General features: G+C 43.1%; 3 protein-coding genes across 3 annotated transcripts; 1 reads left to right on the top strand and 2 right to left on the bottom strand.

Moving 5' to 3' along the window:
• Nucleotides 1–376: 376 nt before the first annotated feature.
• On the bottom strand, nucleotides 377–18,491 carry LOC124260055 (alpha-N-acetylglucosaminidase-like). Its single transcript, XM_046694298.1, has 23 exons — nucleotides 18,396–18,491; nucleotides 17,602–17,647; nucleotides 16,540–16,697; nucleotides 15,694–15,872; nucleotides 14,839–14,986; nucleotides 14,024–14,094; nucleotides 13,623–13,784; nucleotides 13,191–13,256; nucleotides 12,928–12,991; nucleotides 12,211–12,281; nucleotides 11,193–11,267; nucleotides 10,850–10,931; nucleotides 10,110–10,259; nucleotides 9,085–9,227; nucleotides 8,508–8,580; nucleotides 7,759–7,830; nucleotides 6,322–6,416; nucleotides 5,949–6,053; nucleotides 5,246–5,429; nucleotides 4,196–4,239; nucleotides 4,026–4,083; nucleotides 3,002–3,101; nucleotides 377–605 (listed from the first exon to the last, which is right to left on the bottom strand). The coding sequence occupies exons 1-23, from the start codon at nucleotides 18,408–18,410 to the stop codon at nucleotides 454–456; spliced, it is 2,313 nt and encodes a 770-aa protein (XP_046550254.1). The 5' UTR covers nucleotides 18,411–18,491; the 3' UTR covers nucleotides 377–453.
• A 208-nt stretch (nucleotides 18,492–18,699) lies between these two features.
• On the bottom strand, nucleotides 18,700–19,131 carry LOC124260079 (transformer-2 protein homolog). The gene has a single exon (XM_046694328.1). It carries the CDS (start codon nucleotides 19,129–19,131, stop codon nucleotides 18,700–18,702), a length of 432 nt encoding a protein of 143 aa, XP_046550284.1.
• A 4,732-nt stretch (nucleotides 19,132–23,863) lies between these two features.
• On the top strand, nucleotides 23,864–27,142 carry LOC124260048 (dynein light chain Tctex-type 5-like). Its single transcript, XM_046694286.1, has 2 exons — nucleotides 23,864–24,573; nucleotides 26,731–27,142. Exons 1-2 carry the CDS (start codon nucleotides 24,232–24,234, stop codon nucleotides 26,944–26,946), a joined length of 558 nt encoding a protein of 185 aa, XP_046550242.1. The 5' UTR covers nucleotides 23,864–24,231; the 3' UTR covers nucleotides 26,947–27,142.
• The last annotated feature ends 345 nt before the right edge of the window (nucleotides 27,143–27,487 follow it).

Genomic DNA, 27,487 nt, shown 5'->3' with positions numbered 1-27,487 from the left:
GGAATAGCCCAGAAACGTTGTGTATACAATAAAGAAGAAGTTGACATCCATAACATATTTTGTCTTATACTTGAATACCAACTTCTGTATGCCTCTCAAGAACCTCATCTGTGTGTTGGTTGGTTAGTTTGTTGTTTAAAGCCGCACTCAGCAATATTCCTGCTATATGGCGGCGGTCTGTAAATAATCGAGCCTGGACCAGACAATACAGTGATCAACAGCATGAGCATCGATCTAGGCAATTGGGATACTATGGCGTGTGTCAACGACAGGCATGGGTTGCTGAAGATAAATTCTAACCCAGATCTTCACGGGTAGAATCTCGGAGCAACATGGACGGCTAGGTGATGCACCTTTCTTAAACAACATCTGCCAATTTTTAACAAATAATGTTTATTCTCATTATGTCTAAGAAATTTGACATACATTGGTATCATAATTTCCTCTGCTCTACTACAAAGCCAGACCAAAGCGTTTGGCATAATCATGGTGGAATTTGCCCACGGTGTCCGATGAATGGACGTTGGTGAACTGAGAGAAGAACGTGGACTTGGTTTCTGGGCGGTATTTGGAATGGAACTGGATCGCCGCTGCAATGGCATCACCTGAAGGAGGAGGAAACAGGTTTCAGCTTCAGTGATCAACATGATGTATATTGGACAGGTGCGCAACTTTCACAATAATCAATCTATAAACAGGAAGTCAGTCTATAAACAAGAAGAGAAAGTCATCAGTATCCCCCGCAACAGTACAAACTTTGACATGGCAATCAATATTTATAAGGAAATCACAACAGGCATGCATATCAAGTGTGGTAAAGCTAGCATGGAGAGTTTGGGAGATTTGCTCCGGACAAAATAACTTCTTCATAGAGTCACAGTTCAAGTCACGTTTCCATGGAAACACACAAAATAAAATTCACACTCTGGTGTAACAAAAGGCACATCTATGGATCATGGTGAACATGTGTACCAAGTTTGATAAAGCTAGCATGTATAGTTTGGGAGATCTGCTCCCGACAAGATGACATCCTCAGAGTCACAGCCTTAGTCACGTTTCCACGGAAACCACAAAAAATAAAATTTGTATCTGGGTCTAACCATCAAATAGTACATCTATGGATCATGCTTGATATGTGTACCAAGTTCGATAAAGCTAGCATGTACAGTTTAGGAGATCTGCTCCGGACAAGATGAATTCCTCATAGTCACTGCCTAAGTCACGTTTCCATGAAAACCGCACAAAATAACATTCGTATTTGGGTCAAGTCATCAAATGGCACATCTATGGATCATGCTTGACATATGTACCAAGTTTGATGAAGCTAGCATGTATAGTTTGGAAGATCTGCTCCGGACAAGATGACATCCTCATAGTCACAACCTATGTCATGTTTCCATGGAAACAGCAAAAATAAAATTCATATCTGGGTCTAACTTCCAAAATGCACATCAGGGATCATGGTTGACATGTGTACCAAGTTTGGTTACGCTATCACGAATAGTTTAAGAGATATGCTTCGGACAAAATGTGACGGACGCACAGACGGACGGAACTCGTTTCTATATCCCCCGCAACAACGCATCTTCATAATAATGTAAGCAAATCCTTTGGCGACATACTTGCTACAAAATAACAAGCTGACTTATTGCTTCCACGAAAATGTGCTTGCATATATGCGCTGTAGGCGAGTCACCGAACTAAGTGTATCTTTCTATTTTAACATTTGAAGGCTTTGACAATAATTCAGTGTGCCAGAGCGGGCTCGATTCCTTATTGTAACATACCTCCATACCATATGGTCGTTTGGGTATTCTTAGTCAGAGACTTACCAATTTACAGACTTGATCACAAACAATCTGAGCTCGAGATTGTTTTCTTATTGCATTGTAGTATCCAGCAGTGTCCGAAATAGCCACTGGCCCGCTAGCCCGTGGCTAGTAAAGATACAGTCGGGCCAGTAAATCTCCACAGTCACAGGCCCGAATGGCAAGCTGCGTGGATTGGTGGTCACTGAAATTCTTATTTCGATTCGGTCAGACCGCCGTCGTGGTCCAGTGGGACAGAGTACTTGTTGTTGTCTTTCAGTCGACTGAACAAAGTATGGTCGGCTCGAAGAGGTGAGGTGAGGTGAAATTGGGTTTAACGTCTCGCTGGAGAATATTTCGCTCATATGACGACGTGCATGCGTATGTATGTGTAGGTGCGGTAGCTTGTACTAGCCCAGACTGAAGCTGGTTTTATAGTGCTAGCCCACTGAGATACCATGCCGCAGTGAAGCATGAATACCCCACTCAGACACATTATACTGACTCCAAGCAAACTAGTCCTTGTTGTACCCATTAATGCCGAGCGCCAGGCAGGGACCAACAAGTACCATATTTTAACGTCTTTTGGTATGACGCGGTCGGGGATCGAACCCGCGACCTTCCGCTCTCCGGGCGGACGCTCTAACCACTACACCACGGAGGCGGTCGTTGGTTCGAAGAAAGTATGCTGGATCTCTATGTACAATGTAGGTGCAGTAATCTGGAACCAAATCTTAAACCTAAGACTCCATTTTTCCCATACTGAAATCATACAGTTTTGCGTCAAATAAGAAACAGAAACACTAAAACAGCTAAAGAAAGGTGCTTTGTTTGACCTGACTGAAATAGATAAACCAATGGTAGATAGCATGAACACAAGGACTGACAGGTTGTCACCAGTTCTGTTGCCAGCTGTATAGATGGCCACCATCTAATCCCCGTTGCGTCGCCGGGGCGGTGGTTCACAAGCATTTGCTCGTCACGCCGAAGACCCGGGTTCGATTCCCCACATGGGTACAATGTGTGAAGCCCATTTCTGGTGTCAACAACCGTGATATTGCTGGAATATTGCTAAAAGCGGCGTAAAATAAAACTCACTCACTCACTCCGTTATGTTGCCCCAAAAGAGTCCAGCATGAGGTGCATTGCATGTATTCGGCCGCGGCGGTTGAGATGATGGATTATAAACCTACCTTCGGGTTCGTTAGGGAAGTCGGTTTGGTCGTAGGAAAATGGTATTTCCACCGTGTCAAACACTTCCTGACCGTACACGCCACTGTCGAACGTTGTTTTCTGCAATATATTATTATTCCCTGTTTAGTAATATAAATATATATCATAAACTTTTAATATAGGAAATGTCATCGATATGATATGAAACTCTCCATAACGATATGCATCGACAACTCTAGGGCAATATACCAGCAGTGACGCAGGTCTCACACGTTTACCGTATTGCTAAAACCTTCGGGCACGGTTGGTGGGTTGGTTTGTTTTTAACACCGCACTCGGCAATATTCCAGCTATGGGCCAGACAATACAGTGACCAACAGCATGAGTATCGATCTACGCAATTGGGATATGATGACATGTGTCAACCAAGTCAGCGAGCCTGCCCACCCGATCCCTTTAGTAGCCTTTTACGACAAGCATAGTCGCCTTTTGTACCAAGCATGGGTTGCTGAAGACCTATTCTAACCCGGACCGTCACGGGTCTACGAGGACGCGTATGGTGCTGACAAACCTATAATATAATCGGGGCGAACAGGGATTCGAACCTACGAGCGTATGTTTCTGGAGTGCCCTAGTCACGCAACTGTGCTCGGCGCTTTAGACCAACTGTGCCTTACTCGAGCTGAAGGTCTTGTAACTCAAGGAGTGTCTGCACTTAATAAAACATTTTTCGCAGCTGAAAGTCTTAGGATTCTAAGATATATCGATCCCTCACTCGCAGGAAGGCAGCGAATTGAAATCTAGATCTATTCAAAACTTTCGCCAAGAGAGACATTTGGGCATGTTGTTGACGCAAAGATCATCAATGTGCTAAATCTGTTATACTAGATGTTGATGACGTCACCTGTGATGGCGGACGGGTCCAGGATATATATACTGTTATATCATGACTAAGGATATATAACACACTGGATAATCGAGAGTGAAAAGCGGAAGATGAAGGATCACATATATTTGTCATCAACCAGGTCCCGTCACACTTACGGTTTCCGTACAGTTGATTAAAGTGTTTATAAACAGCTGCCACCTTGGTTTGTAGTATCTGAAACCACACGAACAAACCATTAACAATCATTATCAATTTCTTTTCACCACAACTTTATGCTTCAGATCTAGTTTAAGTAGAACATCCGACAAAGTACATTCTATCCCACCTGTTTATCAGTCCAGACCACATCTTACAAGCATAATCCATGATCTGAAAAAGAGCAAAATATCATCACTTGAAATGTATGCGTTATTATATTTGTTGTGAAAATCAAAATGCCTATAAAATTATCAAACAGTATATAATATTTCACAATTTAATCTACATACTTTTGACACCAATAGATTGCGAATGGCAGAGGTTTAACAGTTGGGAGAGTAACATGGAAACAAGGAAACAGCAGATCCTGGCACGACTAAGGAATGGAACCGTCCAGCGGATTGCTTCTCCTTAAACCACTGGGACACCCTTCCACACAGGTGTGATATGGATTGGTGAGACAATTGCTGTGCGATATCGGTACTATCTCTGTTGTGTAAATGACAGAGCTTCTCTCGGAGAGAGGGATTTCCTTGACTGAAGATAGTACTTCTCAATTCTTTTTACCCTGTCTTGCCCCCGGTATTAAGGGTTTGAAACAAGGGACAGTGTGATATGGATTGGCAACAAAATTGCTGTGCAATATCGGGACCGCTGCCGTGGTCGATCTGACAGAGCGTCTTCCGGGGAGAACAAGGTCTGTGGTACGATCTCTAGACTGCGTCAGGACGTTAAAAGACGTTAAAAGATAGTACTTGTTGTTATGCTGTCTGGCGCCCAACAGAAGGGTATAAAAAGGAACGATAGACTCGGAGGTGACTGTGTCTTTGCTGGCATGGTATCTCAGGTCCCCAAATCTTCAATTTCCTAAGTACACAGAATACATTACACCTACACACTTTAACACCGTCATAGGTCCGTATAATTGGTACGAGTAGACATACACATATTCACACGTCGTTATATAACTGCAATAATCTTGGACGTGACGTTAAACCACATTTCACCTCATTACGGCGCGACCTCTATGTCTTCATGGCAGTCCACCAGTGAAGATCCGGTTTAGAATTGATCTTCAGCATCTCATGCTTGTCGTAGGAGGCGACTAACGGGATCGGTTGGTCAGGCTCGCTTATTTGATCGGTCCATGTCACAGAGCAGTAAAAAACAAACAAACCTGTCCAGACGGCCCCCACAGGGTGACCTGGTTCCTCGAGTTGTAGTCATACAAGGCCTTCTCCTGGGGTGTGGAGAAGTGTCTTGCCGCGTCACTGGTCCACGTGCCCAGCAGGAAGTGAACGTCAGTAGCCAGGAGTGTGTCAAGGTCACTCAGAAGGTCGATCATCTTGGCGCCAGCAGATCTATGCACATTATATATTTTCTTATGTAGCTTGGATCCTGATTTAAGTGTTCTTTTGACTGATTTCTGATCACATGCATAATAAATCAATCTATGAGTACTTGGAAAACAAGCTAGTGTCATCGAGTTTAAGTGATTGAAAATGTCACATTGGCAGTAAAGGACGTAACGTGTATGGAGATAGGAAACCCCTCAAAGACGAAGAGTCCTGAGCAAAGTGGTCATTAGAGTTAATCGGCGAAGTTTAAAAGTCCCTTTTTACAGTGAATCAGTTATTTAAGCAAATGGTACTGGTACAATAGTCCAGTAGATTCGACGAATGCTTCACAACAAATTCCTTCTAGCAGTTATTGATACCCAACTATGCTTGGATATATCTGTATACAGCCTTGCCCTACCTGAATCAGTGAGTGAGTGTTAGTTTTACGCCGCTTTTAACAATATTCCAACAATATGGGGACACCAGAAATGGGCTTCACGCATTGTACCCATTTGGGAATCGAACTCGGGTCTGTCCTACCTGAGACTGGCTGTGTCGCTCTTGTTGTAGGCTGCGATGACATCAGAGTAGTATTTGATGGCGAGCACCTGCAAGCTGTTCCTGGACACGTCAACCAGGTCGTACCTGAAAAACATCCATGTGTTCATGTATTGTTGCTTAGGGCTGAATCATGTTTTTTTGTTATTGAACGCCACACTTAACGATGTGACGGGTCACTGGTAATAATCAAGCCTGGACACGACAATCCAGTGATCATCAGCAACGATTCTCACCGTAGTACGCTTCAAACAAGCCTCCAAAGTGCTCCCGAACCATTTAGTCGCTTTTACCATCAGCATGCGTTGCAGGGATCTTCTTCTAACTCTTACCCGCACCTTCGGATGACACTCACCTGAACAGAGTTTGTGCATGGAGCGCCGGCGTTGTAAACGTGGCGGCCACCATATTGTCCCACGCCTTGTACAACATCTCGGGATCGTAGCCCATCTACACGGCGTCAACAATGAAGGATTTATACTACTCCACTTTTGCCAGGGACAATCAGGTATGTCATATATGTAAATATACAATCGATATATAATGCGAATTTTGTTTTTATTTGACTGAAACATATAAATAATCAAAACATAGAAGAAAATATACCCCAACGTTTAACATTAACCTTAATGGGAGAAGGTCCCCTTTGAACCTAAACATTTCAGGTCAGTAGAGGAACGATGTTTAACGAAGTTTGCGGTTTCGTTATGATAGTAAAGATACTTGGCTAGTGTGGACAACGTGGATAGTGGAGATACGGGAATAGTAAAGATACCTGGCTAGGGAAGATACGTGGATAGTGGAGATACGGGAATAGTGAAGAGTGAAGATACGAAGGATAGCGGAGATACGTGGATAGTGCAGATGCATGGATAGTGAAGATACGTGGATAGTGGACATGCGCGGTTAGTGCAGATGCAAGGATAGTGGAGATACGTGGACAGTGGAGATGCGTGGATAGTGCAGGTACAATGATAGTGGAGATGCCTGGATAGTACAGATATGTGGATAGTGGAGATAAGTGGATAGTGCAGGTTCATGGATAGTGGAGATACGTGGATAATGGAGATACGGGAATAGTGGAGATGCTCGGATAGTGCAGATACGTGGATAGTGGAGATACGTGGAAGGTGGAGATACGTGGAAAGTGGAGATACGTGGATAGTGAAGATACGTGGATAATGGAAATACGGGAATAGTGAAGATACGAAGGATAATGGAGATGCGTGGATAGTGCAGTTGCATGGATAGTGGAGATACGTGGAAAGTGGAGATACGTGGATAGTGCAGATACATGGATAGTGGAGATACGTGGAAAGTTGAGATACGTTGATAGTGGAGATACGTGGATAGTGCAGGTACGTGGATAGTGGAGATGCTCGGATCGTGCAGATACGTGGATAGTGGAGATACGTGGAAGGTGGAGATACGTGGAAAGTGGAGATACGTGGATAGTGAAGATACGTGGATAATGGAAATACGGGAATAGTGAAGATACGAAGGATAATGGAGATGCGTGGATAGTGGAGATACATGGATAGGGGAGATACGTGGATAGTGCAGATAGTGGAGATACATGGATAGTGCAGATACGTGGATAGTGCAGTTGCATGGATAGTGGAGATACATGGATAGTGCAGATACGTTGATAGTGCAGCTACATGGATAGTGAAGATACGTGGATAGTGCAGATACGTGGATAGTGGAGATGCGTGGATAGTAAAGATACGTGGATAGTGCAGATATAGTATAACAACAAACATATGTTCCGAGCCTGGCTGCATGTTCTCACCGTTTCGTGGCTGCCTATAGACGGCCGGTGAATGATGGTGACACCAGAAGGCCCCGACGAGTAGACGCTTTGCTAAAGGAAAACAGAAGGAATTGTTTAATAAGATGCTCACAGTCAAATGCTTCTTATGTTTAGTGGTTATCAGGTTTGAATATTGCTCAACACAGCCTTAAATCGTAGTTGCTCGCATGTTCATAGTAAGCTGGGGCATAGGTAGCCCACTCGAGGCGCCGCAGAGTTGCGTACCCATGCCGGAAATCGATGGCTGTCTGTTCGCTTCCAGATTTGCTCATTTTGTTTCAAAGTTTGTCAGCACTACAGTCGTGATTTTGGCTTTCTAAAAAGTGGTAACTGTGTGAGTGAGTATGGTTTCACGTCGCTTTTAGCAATATTCCAGCAATATCACAGCGGGGGACACCACAAATAGGCTTCACACATTGTACTCATGTGGGGATTGGAACACGGGTCTTCGGCGTGACGAGCGGACGATTTAACCACCAGGCTGCCCCACCGCCCCAATAACTGTGTGAGAGACCTCGGGTATATTTCGAGATTTCGTCCCTTTAGCTGACACACTGTGGTAAAACTCGAATACTGGCCAAAGTAGTAATCCCACCTCACTCACTCTAAGCTGAAGTAGCTATCTGAGCTCTGAGTTAGCACTCATGCACGTCAGATAAACATGAGGTATTTCAGGGAACTTATTTTGTCATGGATTCTTCACAGTGGTATTCTAACACGACACCTACCCTGAGATAACCCCAGGCGGCGGAAGTGTTCGTGTTGCCTCCCCCGTATCGCTGTGCTTGATACTGATCTATCCTGGAAACATGTTAAAACACGAGGTAGTATAAATAGCATTACGTTGTTCAGATCACAGGTTTGTTATGAAACGCTGATGTCTACAGTACTCCAGCTATATGTGTTTGACAAAAATAGAGAGAGAGACAGTTTAGTTTTACGCCGCTTTTAGCAATATTCCAGCAATATCACGGCGGGGGACACCAGAAATGGGCTTCACACATTGTACCCATGTGGGAAATCGAACCCGGGTGTTCGGCGTGACGAGCTAACGCTTTAACCACTAGGCTGCCCCACCGCCCCTGACAAAAATAGAAATTCTGCAGTAACTGTTGTCTAATGATTCAAACAGGTCGGCTATCCTTGACCAGACAGGCCAGATTGCTATGAAATTGATTTCAGGACTGACTTTACATGAATATTTATGTTAAACGACAAAAGAAAGACACATTTTGCAAGTATGTGTGCATATGTTTAAGCTGTTCCGATCAACGCACAATTCTAATCAGTCTTCGAACATCTCACCACTCGGTTGTGTTGACAGGTCCTGGCCTCCACCCCTGTTCATTCATAAACTCGTACATGACCTCGTTCTGGTTGATGCCCTCTGGGGTGAGACCTGTGCCCACCATGGTGCTGTTAGGGAAGGACCGGCCAGCTGATGGACCCTGCAACGTTAAACTCTAGCTTAAAGATATTGGCGATCTTGAGGATGAGCAGTGACACTTTGTTTTCATTCACTGACCAGCCGTCATATAGATGGAATATTGCTGAGTGCGGCGTAAAAATAAACTCACTGACTCATTCACTGACCAGCCGCCATATTGCTGGAATATTGCTGAGTGCGGCGTAAAAATAAACCCACTCACTCATTCACCGACCAGCCGCCATATAGCTGGAATATTGCTGAGTGCGGCGTAAAACTAAACTCACTCACTCACTCATTCACAAACCGGGTTTATGTTATGTTTTGAACAAGGTTTAGGTTATAGATTTGGTGTATTATAAATTTACAAACAATTTTAAAAGCAGGGAGTATACGAAATGTGACAATGGATTCCAGGCATTGTACCCATATGGGAAGTCGAACCTTGGACTCTAACCATTAGGCTACCCCAATGCACCGACAGCCACTAAGACCCTGAGGACCTTTTCTCAAACCCTTAAGGGGTAAAATGTGTATGTGACCCAGCTCATCCGCAAATTGGGCGGAGGGGCAACCTAGTGGTTAAAGCATTCGCTCGTCACCGGGTACGATTCCCCACATGGGTACAATTTGTGAAGTCCATTTCTGGTGTCCCCCGCCGTGATATTGCGGGCAAATTGCTAACAGCGGCGTAACACCAAACTCACTCACTCATCCGCAAATCCGTGTACGCCGTTGCTTAATATGTCGTCACCTTCAGTATTGGTCATTGGACCGTGTTAAGTCGGTTCCACCGAAAGCGCGAGTAAAATCTCTAAAAGTCTCATTACAGACTATTTATTGATGCCGTTAACTGTTGGAGCTACTATGCGGATCTAGAATCAAACAGATGCTACAGAGTTACCTGGTTGATCTTGTCCAGCTCGCCGTACATGTCGTTATGTCCGCCAGAATTATGCATCATGCACCAGATGAATGGTTGACCGTAGTAGGAGTGGGTGCGGGGGAAGATTGGGGTCTGCTCGGAGTACAGATCCAGGATAATCATCTTGCCCTGTCGATTGATTGATTTTCTATTTTGAAGTGAGTGGATAGCGACGGAAACCAAACGTAACAAATAACCATAGTCCATTGTGACCATACAATCCACATTTGTGTCGCTTCTTATTACAAACGTAACATTCATTGAAATACTTGGTATCATTGTGAGAATTGGTTTCTATGTAATCATAGGTAATTAGGAATATCATCTTGTACTGTACTGACGAAAATACCCGTGAAGATCCGGGTTAGCTCGGTAAGATCATCGATTCTTAATTGAGTAGATAGATGCTCATGCTGTTGATCACTGGATTGTCTGGCCCAGACTTGATTATTTCCAGACAGCCGAGATTTAGCTGGAATTTTGTTCAGAACGGCGTTTAACAACCAACCAACCAATGATTACTTGATACCTACAACCATTTACTTTTATTTGTCATGCAGTCCACTTGAAGTAGAGCATGTCCAACAATAGTTGAGTGCGGCGTAAAACTAAACTCACTCACTGACGAAACTTCCTTCGCGTGTACTTTCTCAAGAAACAATGGCGAATGTCTCTCCTCCTCTCGACTGGACAGTAATATAATATTTAGTGTTAATAACCTTTGGCACAGCGGTAAGAAGGGCCTTGATTTGAGGATCCTTCCAGAAAGTTCCGAACACAAACAGCCAGCCCTGCATCAACCTGTTGGTATAACAGTGGAAGGCTAATCTACTGCAGCGTACTAAGCCGGTCTTAGCCCTACGTACTAGCTATGATGATGCGCAGTGTATATACACCTTCAGCACTTGGAGATACTTAAGCGTTATATATCATCAATAATTAATTATGACATGAGAATAAATAATGTAATTAAAACAAACAAACGAAAATTATTTTAACAAACACAAGAACGACGACTGGTGTACAGGATGAAAGTTGTTATGGAACTACGACTGTCCTCACCAAATAGCCTGTGAATCTCCAGCAACCATGGCGTTATACACCCCTCGTGCCGCCGAGGCCAAGTACGCTGGGTCGCTGAAACCAACACACTCCAGTCCTACATATATCACTCAAAATAATTTAAGGACCACCCGATTTATGGTCCTGTCCAAGGTTCCATTACAGTCATGAATGTGATATGAAACAAGTGTGTGTTATCTTACTTCTTTTGAGGGGTAGAGTTGGTTTTAATACTGACCCTCCCTTTTGTATATCTAAATTGACCATAAACAATGACGTCAATAAGATGACACTGCGCCTGTTTGTGAGTGGTATACACTAGTGTTGGGAATTGGTTCAAATCTCCTAATTAATGATTGGTTCATTACTACCGATCAATCATCGAAAATAATTGGTTAGTGTCATTTATGAAATTTGTTAATGCACATAAAAATAAGGAAAAAAACATGTAGTTCTTTAAGGGTTTTTTTGGCAATTTTTTAACATCTTTAAAGGTTGACTAGTATGTTGGGAACATAAATTTCTTGGAATCTGTAAGATAAATTTAATCATGACTTGAAACGAGCTTGCAGTGCTTACGAAATGTAACAGACAAACCAACCATGTGAAAAATATTGTTAATGAAAACAAGTGTTCCAGAATGAATGTCTGTTACATTTCATGACCACTACAAGCTCGTTCACAGTCATGGTTGAATTTATCTTAAAGACTCCAAGAATATGATGTTCCTAACCTACTAGTTATCCTCAAAAATGTGAAATTTGCAAATGCATTTTGTGCAATTTGCAAAAACACCAAAGAACTACATGTATTTTTCTTTAATTGTTTGTCCATTAACAAAAATAATCAGGAAGATTTCATAAACGACGCTAACCAATTATTTTCGATGATTGATCGGTTGTAATGAATCAATCATCAATTATGAGAATTTAACCAATTCCCAGCACTACTCCAGGAAGGAGGTATATCTATGACATCACAGAGCCGGCCTATAACACTCACATGCACACAAACTCACCTCGAAGCTGGCGTCATCTCGTTGAAACTATCTGCGTTGTAGATATGATCAATGCCAAACTCGGCCTCCATCTGTGAATAAGCAAACATACTGGTACCACGTCCTAGTTACGGTGCGCACCATAGCCACAAGATGGCACCAATATACCCTAATCCGTTCGTGCCAATATCTGGTAGTACCGATGTGGTCTAATCGGGTAATGAGTGTGTTTGGCGCAACGCCGCTTTCAACATATTCCAGTTATGCCTGCTTAATGTGGATGGAGAGGACGTTTAACACTTGTGCCGACAAACATAGAAACATAACCAGGCACCTTCAGCTGACCGACTGACTATGGTTTTACGCCGCTTTTAGCAACATTCCAGCAATATCACGGTGGGGGACACCAGAAATGTGCTCCACACATTGTACCCATGCGGGTAATCGAACCCGGGTCTTCGGCGTGACGAGCGGACGCTTTAACCACTAGGCTACCCCATCTGCGATCACAGGCGTAACCACGGAGGGTGGTGAAAAGCCGCCCTATACAGCGACGGCCCAAACATAAAGACAGCGCGAACTACGTCACATGTGGACCTCTTCTGAACATCCGTGACCAACTCGTGTTATTCCGGGATAAGCCGAATAGCGAGTGTTCTTGGAGGTTACGGAAAGGGGCGAGTGGTGACGAATGCTACTGAACGAGATTGAAACCAACATAATTTAAGTGAAACATACGGCCTTGATGAACTTGGAACCGATTGTAGTAAACAGAGGGTCATTGAAATCCAGTAGGTAGGTTCTGAAAGAAATAAGGACGAGAAACCAGCTGTTATCACATCTGCTGTCCCCAAAAATACAAAAAACATTATCTGCCTGCAACCATATACAACGCTATACTATATATAATGATTATTTTTCTGTCATATGATGATTAAGTAATGATGACCTTGTCAGTAGATATGTAGGGAGAGAACCCACATTGACGTGAAGAAACTTACTCTGAATAATTGGCATTGAAGTTAGCCCAGCTCCCGAGTCGAGTCACATTGGCTTTGGGGAACACTCTGAAAAAAGTGTTTATGAAACATGAAGAAATTAATTAAAACAACGGCATTGTAATGGCGACCGTAAGGCAATATATAAATGAATGCCTACAAAATATTGTTATCGCGACAATAAACAAACACGTTGTAAGATAACGTACGTGCATAAACATGCAAGGGCAACTTAAGAATCACAATCTTACAGATGTATTCATGGTTGTATATTGAAACTTAAATAAAGTTTAAATTTGTTTTCATTGAACTTTTCATGAGGCATTGTTTGGATTTTTCCCTAAAGCATAGAAAATAAATAATTATATTTACGTGATTTGATAAAAGAATTTTCACTTAAAGTCTATTAATGTATTGGCAAACCACGAGGATTACCTTGTAATGGCGGCTGGCACATGTCCGGCAAAACCCGGAAGTACTGGAATAATGCCAAGTGACCTCATCCGGTCCAGTATCTTGTGCTGGAGAGCCAACTGTCTGTCCATCCAATATTCAGGCAGAGGGCCGCCAAAGCCACGTATGTTTCCCATCCTTGACCTTGTCATGAGATATTGACGTGTAAAAATACGACATGTTTTTTATTTGATGAGGATGATATTTGTCGTGAGCAAATTGTTTGATTTTATTTATAATCGGCTTCGGACCTTCTGAACCTATTAGGGTGTCATCACTGGTGGAAAGATCCTGTGACATATTTAGTTTAGTTTAGTTTAGGGGTATCGGGGATGACGATGCTGATATGTATATATCTACATATGAAGGAAAAATATTCATACCAAGCTAAGAATGCTGGGCCGCCGAAATGAGCCTCCATATCTTGCACCGTGAAGCCCATTGACAAATAGACCTAAAGATCAATGGTAGATAAAGCAATCTCAGATACATTATACTTTCTGCAACAACGTAATGCTAAGATACACCACATACATCTGCTGTTACCCACACTAGTTAAACTTTAGCCCTTAAACAACACACGCTTTGTGAAGGCCATCTGTTCTACTACCTGTGTCCTGTAAAGAATAATGGCAGGTTGATTCAATGCAAGGCCACCCAGTCTACTTACCCTCTGGAAGATGGCCTCCTGTCTGAAGGCCAATGGCAGGTTGATTCCCTGCAAGGCCGTCCAGTCTACTTACCCTCTCGAAGATGGCCTCCTGTCCTGTGAAGGCCAATAGCAGGTTGATGCTTACAAGGCCCTGCTGTCTACATACCTTCTGGAACATGGCCTCCTGTCCTGTGAAGGCCAATGGCAGGTTGATACCCTGTAAGGCCATCCCGTCTACTTACCCTCTGAAACATGGCCTCCTGTCCCGTGAAGGCCAATGGCAGGTTGATACCCTGTAAGGCCATCCAGTCAACTTACCCTCTGAAAGATGGCCTCCTTGTCCCGTGAAGGCCAATGGCAGGTTGATTCCCTGCAAGGCCACCCCGTCTACCTACCCTCTGAAAGATGGCCTCCTGTCCCGTGAAGGCCAGAGGCAGGTTGATTCCCTGCAAGGCCCTGCTGTCTACTTACCCTCTGAAAGATGCCTCCTGTCCCGTGAAGGCCAGAGGCAGGTTGATTCCCTGCAAGGCCATCCAGTCTACCTACCCTCTGAAAGATGGCCTCCTGTCCCGTGAAGGCCAGAGGCAGGTTGATTCCCTGCAAGGCCATCCAGTCTATATGACGTTCCCACTGGTCCCAGTCCCACCAGGCGAAGGAGTAACTGACAGTGCAGACATTCTGGTAGTACCGGAACCTGCAAATTGATGAGGTGAGGTGAGGTGCCAGCATAACGTGCGTGGTTTGTGTGTTTAGCTTGGTAATTGTGTGTTTGCTGCTTAAATAGATCCATAAATGAACACACAATGCAATTTAAACAGTGGCCAAATGTAGCATATGTTATATTTGGGATTACACTTTCTTAGTAAAGTACATATTCTAGTACGTCTGTTGGGTTGAGTCCCATCTGGTGGCTGAGCGGGTTAGGCGATTTGTGTGCTGGCGATTAGGTGCCTGACTCTGAGGGTGTGGGTTCGAATCCCGGATGGGACTTAACAAAAGTATTAGAATCTGTACTTTACTTAGAACACGTAATACCAAATACAACGTTTATATGTTAGAGCCATAAATGCTTGAGAGTGGATCAGATAATCCAATGACGGACATCATGGGCAATGATCTGTCCAATCGGGATACGGTGACATGACACGGTCATCAAGACTGACCACCCGATTCGGTTAAAAGTGTCTTAACTCTTAAGACAAGCATGGGTTGCCTTAGACCAATTCTAAACCGGATTTTCAAAGTAGCATCGCTTGGGCAGTTTGGTTTTCATATCTGTATTTCATTATCCAAACCGCTTGAATAGCCTTATCTTGAATACCTGCAATACATAATAGACATTAGTCTGGCCTATCAGCCTATGTCGCCTATCTGTGGTAAGTCTATCGGGCTTCCACGCACCTGTCATTGGAGGTTATAGTAACCGCGGACACTTTAGGTAATTCTGCTGGCAGGGCGATCTGTTGCCCCGCCCAGGTGAACTGACCCCCACAGTAGTACTTGATGTAATAGTAGAATCCCATGGCAACCGCCACACCACTGGTCCCTGTGATGGACAGCTTCTGCCCCGACTGTACCAGCTGAAACAAAAGGACTATTAATTAGTCACTCTGAACGCGATGGGCCATTGTTTAGTAGGAAAAGAGGCGGGATTTGCCGATGTTCCATTTGCCACAAGGCAAGGCAATTTTCCGCCTTAAATTACACGGGAAGATTGGTACAAGCGGGTACCGGGGTTTGGGACTATAGGTGACTCTGACCATGATAGGCTATTACATACAGAAAAGATGTTTGCCGATATTCCACTTGCCACCATGTCAAAACACATGCAAATACAAGTCAATTCAGGCCCACCATACAGACGGTGAACAAATCCTCAAAACTGAACGGTCGTAAGCGTACAAAACGGCAGTCATAACATCCCGAAACGGCATACAAATCGTCAAAGATGGCGGCGCGGGGAGACGAACAGGCTTTGGTAAATAATGTTTTTCGTCACTATGAGTCTAATCTTGAAAATTTGATATTGGGATGTAGCGCATTAACCCCCTGATGTAGTAAGCTTCAAACCTATGTTCATTCTTCTCAGAGTCAGGCTTGCGATTTTGCACAATGTGGTCCCTCGTTCGATACTAAACAGCTCTGTCAAACTGAATAACTGTTGCGGCATCAAACTCACCCTTCCACCATTGACACAGTAGCACGGCGTTGTTGTATTCCCTTCAAACACATGAAATGTAAACTCACTGTAAAGGTGTCCCTGTCTGCGGGGCCACTGGTGGGGTCGACGTTGATGTCGAAGTCTGAGGATCTGTCCCCCACGATCCTCCTGATGAGGTCAGTGGCCGCCGTGGCCTGGACATCTGGCGAAGTTCGACTCCGAAGATGGTCGAGTGTTAAGAACTCTGTGGAAGATCAGTTTCACAGGAGGAAGTGCGCCTCCAGATCACAGCTAAACGTTGAGAAGCATTGTACAAAGACAATGCATTGACTGATACTTGGCATTTTACATTTACCAGTTCCTTTGTTCTAGGGGCGGTGGGGTAGCCTAGTGGTTAAAGCGTTGGCTCGTCACGCCGAAGACCCGGGTTCGAATCCCCACATGGGTACAATGTATGAAGCCCATTTATGGTGTCCCCCGCCGTGATGTTGCTGGAATATTGCTAAAAGCGGCGTAAAACCACACTCAGTCAGTCAGTCAGTCCTTTGTTCTACTGATAAAATGTCGTGTACACGTTTAGTAAGTATAATTTGTATCATGAGAAGTTGAGGATGGTGTTGTTGTTTTTATTTGCGAGTATGTAGATCTGGTGGATGAGTGAGTGAGTGACTTTAGTTTTACGCCGCTGTCAGCAATATTCCAGCAACATCACGGCTAGGAACACCAGAAATGGGCTTCACACATTGTGCCAATGTGGGGAATCGAACCTGGGCGAGCGAACGCTTTAACCACAAGGCTACCCCACCACCCCTCTCGTGGATGAAGGGGGCAGGGGGCCCTTGTAAAAACGGACCTAAACGCTAAGGTAACTCCCGGATTTTAATATTAGGCTTTCGATCATCCAATCTCCCTCTTTTTTCAGGAATAATATTTATGGTGACTGAAAAAACAAAACAAAACCAAAACAAACAAACAATCAAAAAGGTAAAAGACTAATTATTGGTTGACAAAGTTTTGTTATCGTGTAATGTACCCCTTCCCATCATGTTTCCAGGAGGTGTATCCGCTTGAATTAGCTTGTTTAATAGTAATAGTTGGTACAATGAGAGATTACTTTAACCTCCACGGCACAACTCATTCAAACATACCGATCGCACAGGTTAGCTGAACTATAGAGAGGACCAGGGCCAAATTCTGCAAAAGGAAAGAATATAGTATATTATTTGAATGAAATCGTTTCAGAACATCATGTAGAAAGATTTATATGCTGGTAGTATACTGCAGAGATAAATTGAAAAGGGTCACTTCCGGTTCGACCAACATGTGTTTGAAGAGTGTTCGGAGTATGTTCACTGTGCAGAGTTGCCCCCCGTTGGTGTTCTGGAAACGTATGATCGTTGGTTCCATTGCCGGATCCGGGGGTTAGGGGTTGGGGTTGGGGGGATGAGTGGGTGTGTTTCGACTCCCCCTTTTGAAAATGACTTAAGACCACATAAGACCACAGTTAATGTTTTGCACTGGCGGAGCTGAACCCCCTGACACACACACACACACACACCCCACCCCCTAAAAATTCCTGGATCCGCCTATGGGTTCGAATCTAAGATGCGCACTGATTCAGTTCTAGTTTTTTCGGCTTCAAACCCATTTCATAATGTGAACATTTCGTAATCAAAAATCCGACTGTTATTTCAACAGAAGACACAAAATGTGAAATCAGTAATTAATGAGTAAATATCCAAGTTTTTCGATGTACAGGGAATAGTCTTAGGCTGTCAGACACGAACAATGTGTGCACTAGAGAGTGGCCTTCACACATCGTGCAATATCTACTACATATCACTGCTGTAAGTGTTTACAGTTTGTGTAGATAAATCGCACCATACATATAACACAACAAGCTGTAAATAAAAGTTTGATTTCTATCTCTCTGCGAACGTACCTTCAATGAAGCCATGTCTCGAGCTATTCCAGCGCTCACGAATTAAAAAAATGCTTTCCAAGGTTTTGTCTAGGTCACGTTCAAGGTCTGGTATTTATCTGTGTTATCAATCTGGGTTACACAGCAGGGAAATGACCCAGGGTTCCACAACTGCTAGTCTAAGCTTTGGTGGAATTCCACCATATTTTTCGACTCCTAAATAACATAACTTCAACGATGCCTTAAAGATCCCCATATGTTTTGTCATTAACCTGTATTTGAGAACAATATTCGTCTATTACCGATAACCATCTAGTTGTGTTTATCATAACTGTGCCTGGAGTTTCCTATAGCGATTGTCGGATCGCTGGAGTTTCCCATAGCGATTGTTGGATCGCTGGAGTTTACCATAGCGATTGTCGGATCGCTGGAGTTTCCCATAGCGATTGTTGGATCGCTGGAGTTTCCCATAGCGATTGTTGGATCGCTGGAGTTTCCCATAGCGATTGTCGGATCGCTGGAGTTTCCCATAGCGATTGTCGGATCGCTGGAGTTTCCCATAGCGATTGATGGATCGCTGGAGCTTCCCATAGCGATTGTTGGATCGCTGGAGTTTCCCATAGCGATTGTTGGATCGCTGGAGTTTCCCATAGCGATTGTTGGATCGCTGGAGCTTCCCATAGCGATTGTCGGATTGCTGGAGTTTCCCATAGCGATTGTTGGATCGCTGGAGTTTCCTATAGCGATTGTTGGACATGCTCTACTTCAAGTGGACTGCATGACAAATAAAAGTAAATGGTTGTAGGTGTCAAGTAATCATTGGTTGGTTGGTTGTTTAACGCCGTTCTCAACAAAATTCCAGATAAATGCCGGTGGTCTGTAAATAAACGAGTCTGGGCCAGACAATCCAGTGTTCAACAGCATGAGCATCGTTCTACTTAATTGGGAAACGATGACATGTGTCAACCAAGTCAGCGAGCATGACTACCCGATCCCGTTAGTCGCCTCTTACGATAAGCATGGGTTACTGAAGACTAAGGGCCTATTCGATTATGCTAAACCGGTTTTGGTTTCTGGAAAACCATGCACTCGTTTATGTCGAAACCTAAAACTGGGTTCTAAAACTTCGAAACCATCTCCGAGGCAGGATTCGCAGTTTCGGTTTCGCGTTCTCTCACAACAAACATGGCGGAAAAGATCTTGGTGGCAAAATAGAGCAGCAGTTTCTGTAACCAAAATAATGATAAAAATCAACTGAGAACTAGGAAAATATTATTTAAATCCCCAGTCTATTGAACATGACTATTTTATGTAACTTGTATACATATAATTACTTGTAACAGTATAATTAAATATATTTACTTCCAAAAGCATCTCATCTCTTTATTTAGGAGATAAACGTACTCATTTGAAGCCGAACGCGTAGCGTGAGGTTTCAAATGATTAATTTAGAGACTATCAATTCGGTCTAAGATTCATCTAATTTCCAAACACAGTACGTTTATCTCCATTCTACCATAACTGATTTAAAATCGAACTTCCTCGTCCTGCGGAAGACACTGCGTAATTCGGCATGGGATGAGAGGCGAATTGAACTCGTCTGATAAAGGAGTGGTAGGTTCCTTTCGTATTTTTGTTAACATTGCAACATAAAAAATATTCTGTCCAAAGAAAACATACTACTGTGTATTCAATGCAATAATGTAACACATAAGAGCTTGGTTTTTATAATCATAACCCCACAAGACCGAAACCAGCCTATTGTTTTGTGTGCCGTGTTACTGTACCCCCCTGTCCACACTATAATGGAATCGTCTGACCTACTTATTTTCTTGGGAGTAGACAGTTACGCAACAGTTTGAAATGGCGGACGAGCCAGTGTTTACATTTTGCGAAAGGTTGAAATTCGAAGTGACAGTGGAAAATACTTGACTGACTGTCGAACCTGAACCCTGCAGAATCGAAGAATAGATCCTTTTCTGATCGACCTATGACCTGTAAGTCATCAAAGACTGTTAATTTTTATGACCGGGCCGGCGAGCGTCGATCATGATTTCACGTACGTGCCGCCACCCCGGCATGCGAGGAAGAGTGACAGAACTGCTGCTTTGTGTACCTTCGACTAACTTGGGATTCCTTGGAACATTGTTCTCGTCATTTGGGACTGGATTGTGGCCAAGCTTTTCAAAGTGTACGAACATAGCTGCAGTGACAGCCTTCGGGGAAGGTTGAAGAGAACTAAATTCTCATGGTTACGTTTTTGACATTTTGAACGATGCAACGGGACATGATGGAGTATGAGTGGCAAATTTTGTGTTTCGCCTGACCGTTATCTTGCGAATTTCCCATTCTAAAGGGAAACAAATATACCATTTACCTTCAAACGTTTTGCCGCACAAATAGGGATAGATAGGGATGTATTGTTACAAGGTTTTCTGATTTATATGTTAGATATTGTTTGTTTATGTGTGGGGCTGTGTATTGTAATTGAGTTTGAATATTTTTATAATAGAAGGTAATAATTATGATAGTGAGGTCCCCTAATAATTGTGGTGGAGAAATCGTATAATTGTATTTTTTCGAGTTTTAATAAATGTTTCATCAGTATTTCCATCACGTCTGTTGTGTTGATGTTAGTCATGTTGGTGGCCAAGCTGAAGTAGTGCGGCAGGGTTGTATACGTGCGCAGTGAAGCGCCGTGAAATCAGACGCATTTTCAATCCAAATTGATACCGTCTGATTTTGTGGCTTGACCAATCAAATTCGAGCATTTCACGTAGCCATGGTAGAATATTTGTTAATTCCCTAATAAAATGACCAAAAAATATTACCTTTGGCAATGCTGTCATTCAATTCGTTCCTCATATATACTCAGCAGCAAAAAAAAAGGTCAGTACGAATTATAAATAAGAGAGGCACTGTCATCAAATCATTACAGAAATGGACATAATAAGCGGATCAAAAAACATTTTTGTGTGTACAATATCTTGACACATCAATAAATAACTCAGCACAATTTCAAGACATTACGTGAACGTTTGCAGTTCATTCAGACTCCTTAAATCAGGACTAAGGGCTGACCATTGCATAATGTTGACACCGTTCTCCTGTAGGAAGTCCCGTGTAGCTCTGGCAGTATGGGCCCGGGCGTTATCATGCTGGAAAATGTTGTTACGGTGACTTATGAAATGTGGTATGACGTGGGGTCTGAGAGCTTGGTCGATGTAACGCACCACTGTGATGCCGCCTCCTCTCTCTGGACCAAGGTTCCAGAACACCACACGACCCACTCACTGGTTCAGGCCTATTCCACCCCATACCATGATACTTGCACCACCCTATGAGTCTCTTTCCATAACTCATTGGTCTGAGTAACGCTGGCCACATCGTCGCCATATTCTTGTTCTGCCATCTGCAGTTGATACGCAGTACCGACTCTCATCTGTGAACAGAACAGTTCTCCATTGCCTGTATCGCCAGTTTTGGTGTTGTAGGGCAAACAGTAGACGTTCACGCCGATGACGAGGGGTGAGGATAGGTCCCCGGTATAAGGTCTAAGGCAATGGAGGTCCCTGCTGTTAAGACGTCGGCGTACTGTATCAGTACTGATTAGTCTTCCGTGTGTTCCCACTGTCTGGCGTGCTGTTTCGGATGCCTGCATGAAGGGATTCTGTACATGCTGTCGCACAACATGGCGTTCTTGTCGTCGTTTGGTCACCCTTGGTCTGCCAGTACGGGGGCGATCATTTGTGGTGTTGGTGGCCCGGAAACGTTGCTGCAGCCTGTAGATGGTCCGAACGTTGACCTGGAAGTGATTGGGAACGGCTTGTGCAGTGTGGCCAGCTTCAAGTCTTCCTAGCGCCTGGTTCCTCTGAGCTGTCGTGAGAAGGGGCATCCTGCTGACGTTGTAATGTGAATGTTTCAACCAGGTTTGGGGGTGTATTTTATAGGGCTGGTACTTGTGAACAGCACGTGCAGCATGAGTTGCATGAAAAACATGGAGAACACCGTACCATCTCCGAGATCAGGTTGCGTTTTTGAGACCAATTCCTGGGTTCCATTCTGAGTTTGGGAAGGAATGTCTTTGCTCAGGTTAAGTTGGAGATGTTGTCAAAAATATACAATCAAAACATTAAATGAGTTTACAGTTATCCGTTTCTGCGAAGGAAAATTCCAAACTGACGTTTCTGTTGCTGCTTAGTATATAATAGCTGAGACATTTAGTTTGTATCGATTTTGAAACCGGATGGTGAAACCATCCACTCATTTATAAAACTAGAAACTAGTTTCACTTTGAAACCATATATCCGAAACTAGACACTCGTTTATGACAGGAGAAACCAGTTTCGCAATAATCGAACTGGCCCTAAAATTCTAACCCGGATCTTCACGGGTTGTCAAGTATTGATCCTCATTGATATGGTTGGGGATAAGAAAGATTTTGAAACCTATTAAGAGAGCTTGAGAGAAATTCAACATTGAAAACTGACTAGTAAAGAGAAAAAAAGCGCTCACAAATCTTTTAAAATCTGATATCGTCATGTCTATTATAACTTTGGTGACTTTGGTTTCTAGGCTATACGAGTTACCTCCCTTACCCATTTCCCTTTTTCCTTATCTCACATTTTGACTGGTCAGTAAAATGTTATGGAAATTTTAGGGAGGGTACCTGCGATTGCCAGAACAATGGGAACTGATCCAGGGGTCGGTGTAGGTCTTACTGAAATGCGTGCCATGGGGATATAAAAATAGATCTTATCTTAGTTAGAATGCCCGCTTAAAATTACACTCAGAGTCGGATACAGTGGAAACTGCAATCACAGAAATAAGACAATTCAGGAATAAGATTTACATTATTTGAACCAAGAATTGTACGTTCCGCTAGGTCACATGCTATTAAGCTCAAATATCCATATCAATACTTTAAATCTGAACAATCGTATCGCACGCAATCAGTGCACGCAAGAACAGTATTGATAACCATTCAATACTGTTATCACAGATTTTTACCACTAACATACACGCAGTTATACAACAATCAAGGTTTGAAACGTTGCCGACATCTTCAGCCATCCAGTGCCTTTATGCCATCAGTTATGTAATTTAGGTCCCTATGTACAAGGGTGACTAACTCTTTGTCCGTCCGACTAGACAGATCAGCCGCCAAACAATAGCTTAGTTACTAGGACCTTTACTGCATGCGTGATTCGGTATATCCGCTTACTGTGTTATGGAACCTAAAACCTTTCGTCGAAATCTACCATAAGCAGAGCCAAGAATTTAAACCGATTTGCTGGTAGACAATAGTTAGACCGTTTGACAACAATAGGCAGATTTCAATGTGGACTGGTCGCCCGTTCCTTAACTGCAGTTATGATTATAGCATGTCTGAGGTTCACTTTAGTTCAGAAGCTGTTGACGAACCTTCATTTGTGTGAGGCTGTTGGTGTGTTTAGGAGATTTAAAGTTTGAAGAAGGGACACCAGAGGTTGAGATAGCGTTCTGTGAATTGGATTCAGTCTGTGCATTGGATTCATATTTGAAAAGAAGCTGTTGCAGTTGCGGAATATCTGAAGGTGAAATATGACTCTTTAACGCTTCTTGTGTGTCATCTATATCTTCCACGGAATGTTGAAGACTGATTGGTTTAAATTTTGACAGTAGCAGAGGTTTTATCGAGGATAACGACATATTTGAGGAAAAAGAACTGTCAATAGACCTCTGTAAGGACAGATCTTACACCACAATTTTGAAAACGTCCTGGAAGAGTAGTAGAGACCCGAACAATTCAACCTTGACATTGTCTTCTTCATCATACGATTGTGCCCGACAGTGAAATCGAGAAGACAGATTCAAAATGGCGCGCAGACAATCCATCTTACGTAATGAACTGCCGGGGATACCCAGTCCCCACCCCGGGGATGACAGAAGGAAGAGTCTGTTCCCCATCCTCCCCAATCACAGACGCAGCAGCGTGGCTGGAGGAGTTGCTGGGTTTTTGGCCGCGAGGAAGTTCAAGAAGATGGGGAAAACGGAAGGTTCCCCCAGCCAAGCCCAGGTTAACTATGAGCCCACGTACAGAATGGAGCCCAAGGTCAAGTTCACCGTGTTCACTGTCCACAGTATGTTGAAGGAGATTCTGGATGAGAGGTTGAACGGGTTCAGTTACAACCCCAAGTTCTGCGTGACTATGACTCAGGTGAGAATGATAGGTTTTTTTTGTTAATTGCTCTTTCATAATGTAGTTTTTGTTTTGGTTAACACATGATTACCGAGTCTTTGCAAAATACACATTGAGTATTCTCATGTTTGTTGAAGAACAACAGAAGATCCCTATATTTTTGGAGTAACAAGGCATTCCCAAAAGACGATAACGTGGGCCCATTTTGATCAACGCACATGTTCTTCACATCACTGTATTTCTGCACCTTATGGTTTTGTGGAAACAGGCTAGGTTTTCCACAGTGAATATTACTAACAGGCTACTTTCTGTATGGTCGTGCATGTTATTTTCAGGCGAGGAATCAGTACCCGACTCAGATAATGTTATTGTATCAGAATGTGTTTGAGAACACTGGGTACTATTGTCAAGTAAAATTCAGTCGATTTGGGTCGTTTAACGAAGTAACAATCAATTGTAGATGAACATTTTGCAGATTCCTTATTCATTTCTTCACATGACTAAAGATACAATACTTAAAAGACGAAACAATTTCAAAGAATAGATCAACTATGTCTCCTACAGAACAAACGATTTCGGAATGTTCAAGTGTCAGCCAGTTTCCAGACATAATCTATTGCATAGTGTAGACACAACATGTTTTGTCCTTAGATGATCCGCGAAGCAAGTTGCGTTCGGGTGCCACGGTACTATACCAGAAACCACCCAGAAAACATGAAAACAAATTCAAAGTTATTTTTTGAGCATCTTGAATCACAAAAAAAAATAATTCAGTTTCAAAGCTTAAGCATGTGCTTTTTGTGTTACGCTGTAGCTAAGCACCACTGTTATCACGGGAACAATGGGGTCTGTGCCTTGGTATTTTGCTGCTCAATCATGACATGCCAGGTTCATACTGGAAATCGTTTGTGTGAATGTTAAGGCGATGTTAAACAATATTCCAGTTTGTAGATATTCAGGACGAAGCTAATTAAAGCAGTGGACGATATCATGAGCAACGATAAAAGACTTAGGGTAACATTCATGCATTATTGGTAAAGTCTATCTTGAACAGATTGTCTATCTAAAAAAACAGATTTTTTCATACTTATGATGCAGAGAAATAGAGATCCTAATCTGTGACAATTTAGGATTTGAATTTAACAACCTATCCTATATGGCAAAGGCAGGCTACCTGCTACAACCTCTGGTCGAATAAATATTAGTGGCCTTCTGATCGGCTCTATAGTACACTATACGTATCACCTCCGGATGGTGTGAACTGCTCTATAGTACACTATACGTATCACCTCCAGGTGTGATCTGCTCTATAGTACACTATACGTATCACCTCCAGGTGTGATCTGCTCTATAGTACACTATACGTATCACCTCCAGATGGTGCTCTATATGAACTGCTCTATAGTACACTATACGTATCACCTCCAGATGGTGTGATCTGCTCTATAGTACACTATACGTATCACCTCCAGATGGTGTGATCTGCTCTATAGTACACTATACGTATCACCTCCAGATGGTGTGATCTGCTCTATAGTACACTATACGTATCACCTCCAGATGGTGTGAACTGCTCTATACACTAAGTACACTATACGTATCACCTCCCAGGTGTGAACTGCTCTATGTGTGAACTGCTCAGGTATATCTACACTATAATTACGTATCACCGTATCACCTCCAGATGTGTGATCTGCTCTATAATACACTATACGTATCACCTCCTGCTCTATAGTACACTATATACGTATCACCTCCAGGTGTGATCTGCTCTATAGTACACTATACGTATCACCTCCAGATGGTTGTGAACTGCTCTATAGTACACTATCACGTATCACACTATCGTATCATCAGGTGTGTGATCTGCTATATAATACACTATACGTATCCAGATGTGATATACTGGTGTGATCTGCTCTATAGTACACTATACGTATCACCTCCAGGTGGTGTGATCTGCTCTATAGTACACTATATCTGCTATATAATACACCTCCTCAGGTGTGATCTGCTATATAATACACTATACGTATCCTCTCTATATAATACACTATACCTATCCTCATCAGGTGCTTTATGTGTGATCTGCTACACTATACGTATCCTCATATCTGTACACGTATACGTATCATGTGTAATCTGCTATATAATACATATACGTATCACCTCCAGGTGCTGACTGACGAGATCAAGGACCGCATGAAGCAGATGAGCTGGGACCGGTACAAGCTGGTGGTGGTGGTCATGCTCGGGGAGAGGAAGGACCAGGACGTCATGGTCACCAGCAGGTGCGCCTGGGACCCCAAGGTGGACAGCTTCGCCACCTACACCTTCACGAACAAGACCCTGTTCTGTACAGCTTCCGCTTACGGTATCTACACGGAATAGAGTAGGCAACTGCTGATGTCATCTGTTTGCTGCAGACTGAGGACAATACGACAATATCTGCCACTATCTGGGTAGCATGATACATTAAGTCATCGGGTGTAGAAAAAGAGGCAGATGTTTGTAAATGTGTATGTTAATGTGTACGAGGGCAGCCCGTCGTATCTAAACATATGTTCAGTATACTGGTGACACTGGTGCAGTCTAAGTAAACTTAGGCTCAGTATTATTCGTTACACTGCTATACTGAGTCTAACAAAACCTAGTAGAAGGTCGCGTCAGCTAACCTTCAGTCAGTCACAACACAGTTTACCAAATCGCGAAAGTTAACATCCGCACATACTGTTTGAATCTTTACCTCAAAAACTCGAACGATTCCGAATGCTATTTTCCGCACGATCGCTTCCGAGTGATACACGCAATGAGTAAACAGTCGCTGAAAATATCTTTTTTTTTCAATACTCAAGGATGTCATCTTGCGATAATAGTAACCATGACATTAGAAACCCATAAGCGTATATGCTGCAGGTCAAATATCTGTGTT

This window comes from Haliotis rubra, unplaced genomic scaffold (genome assembly GCF_003918875.1).
Source record: "Haliotis rubra isolate DU_JTF1 unplaced genomic scaffold, ASM391887v1 Scf75, whole genome shotgun sequence".
NCBI classification, from domain to species: Eukaryota; Metazoa; Mollusca; class Gastropoda; order Lepetellida; family Haliotidae; genus Haliotis; species Haliotis rubra.
This window is presented reverse-complemented; position numbering and strand designations above follow the sequence as displayed.

Coding starts and splice junctions, on each gene's coding strand:
- LOC124260055 (XM_046694298.1), bottom strand. Junction 7,831..8,507: donor CCGCCTGGGGTTATCTCAGG/GTAGGTGTCGTG, acceptor GTTTTCCTTTAG/CAAAGCGTCTACTCGTCGGG. Junction 6,417..7,758: donor CTATAGGCAGCCACGAAACG/GTGAGAACATGC, acceptor GACGCCGTGTAG/ATGGGCTACGATCCCGAGAT.
- LOC124260079 (XM_046694328.1), bottom strand. CDS start 19,131: ATGTCCAACAATCGCTATAGGAAACTCCAGCGATCCAACAATCGCTAT.
- LOC124260048 (XM_046694286.1), top strand. CDS start 24,232: ATGGCGCGCAGACAATCCATCTTACGTAATGAACTGCCGGGGATACCC. Junction 24,574..26,730: donor TCTGCGTGACTATGACTCAG/GTGAGAATGATA, acceptor TATCACCTCCAG/GTGCTGACTGACGAGATCAA.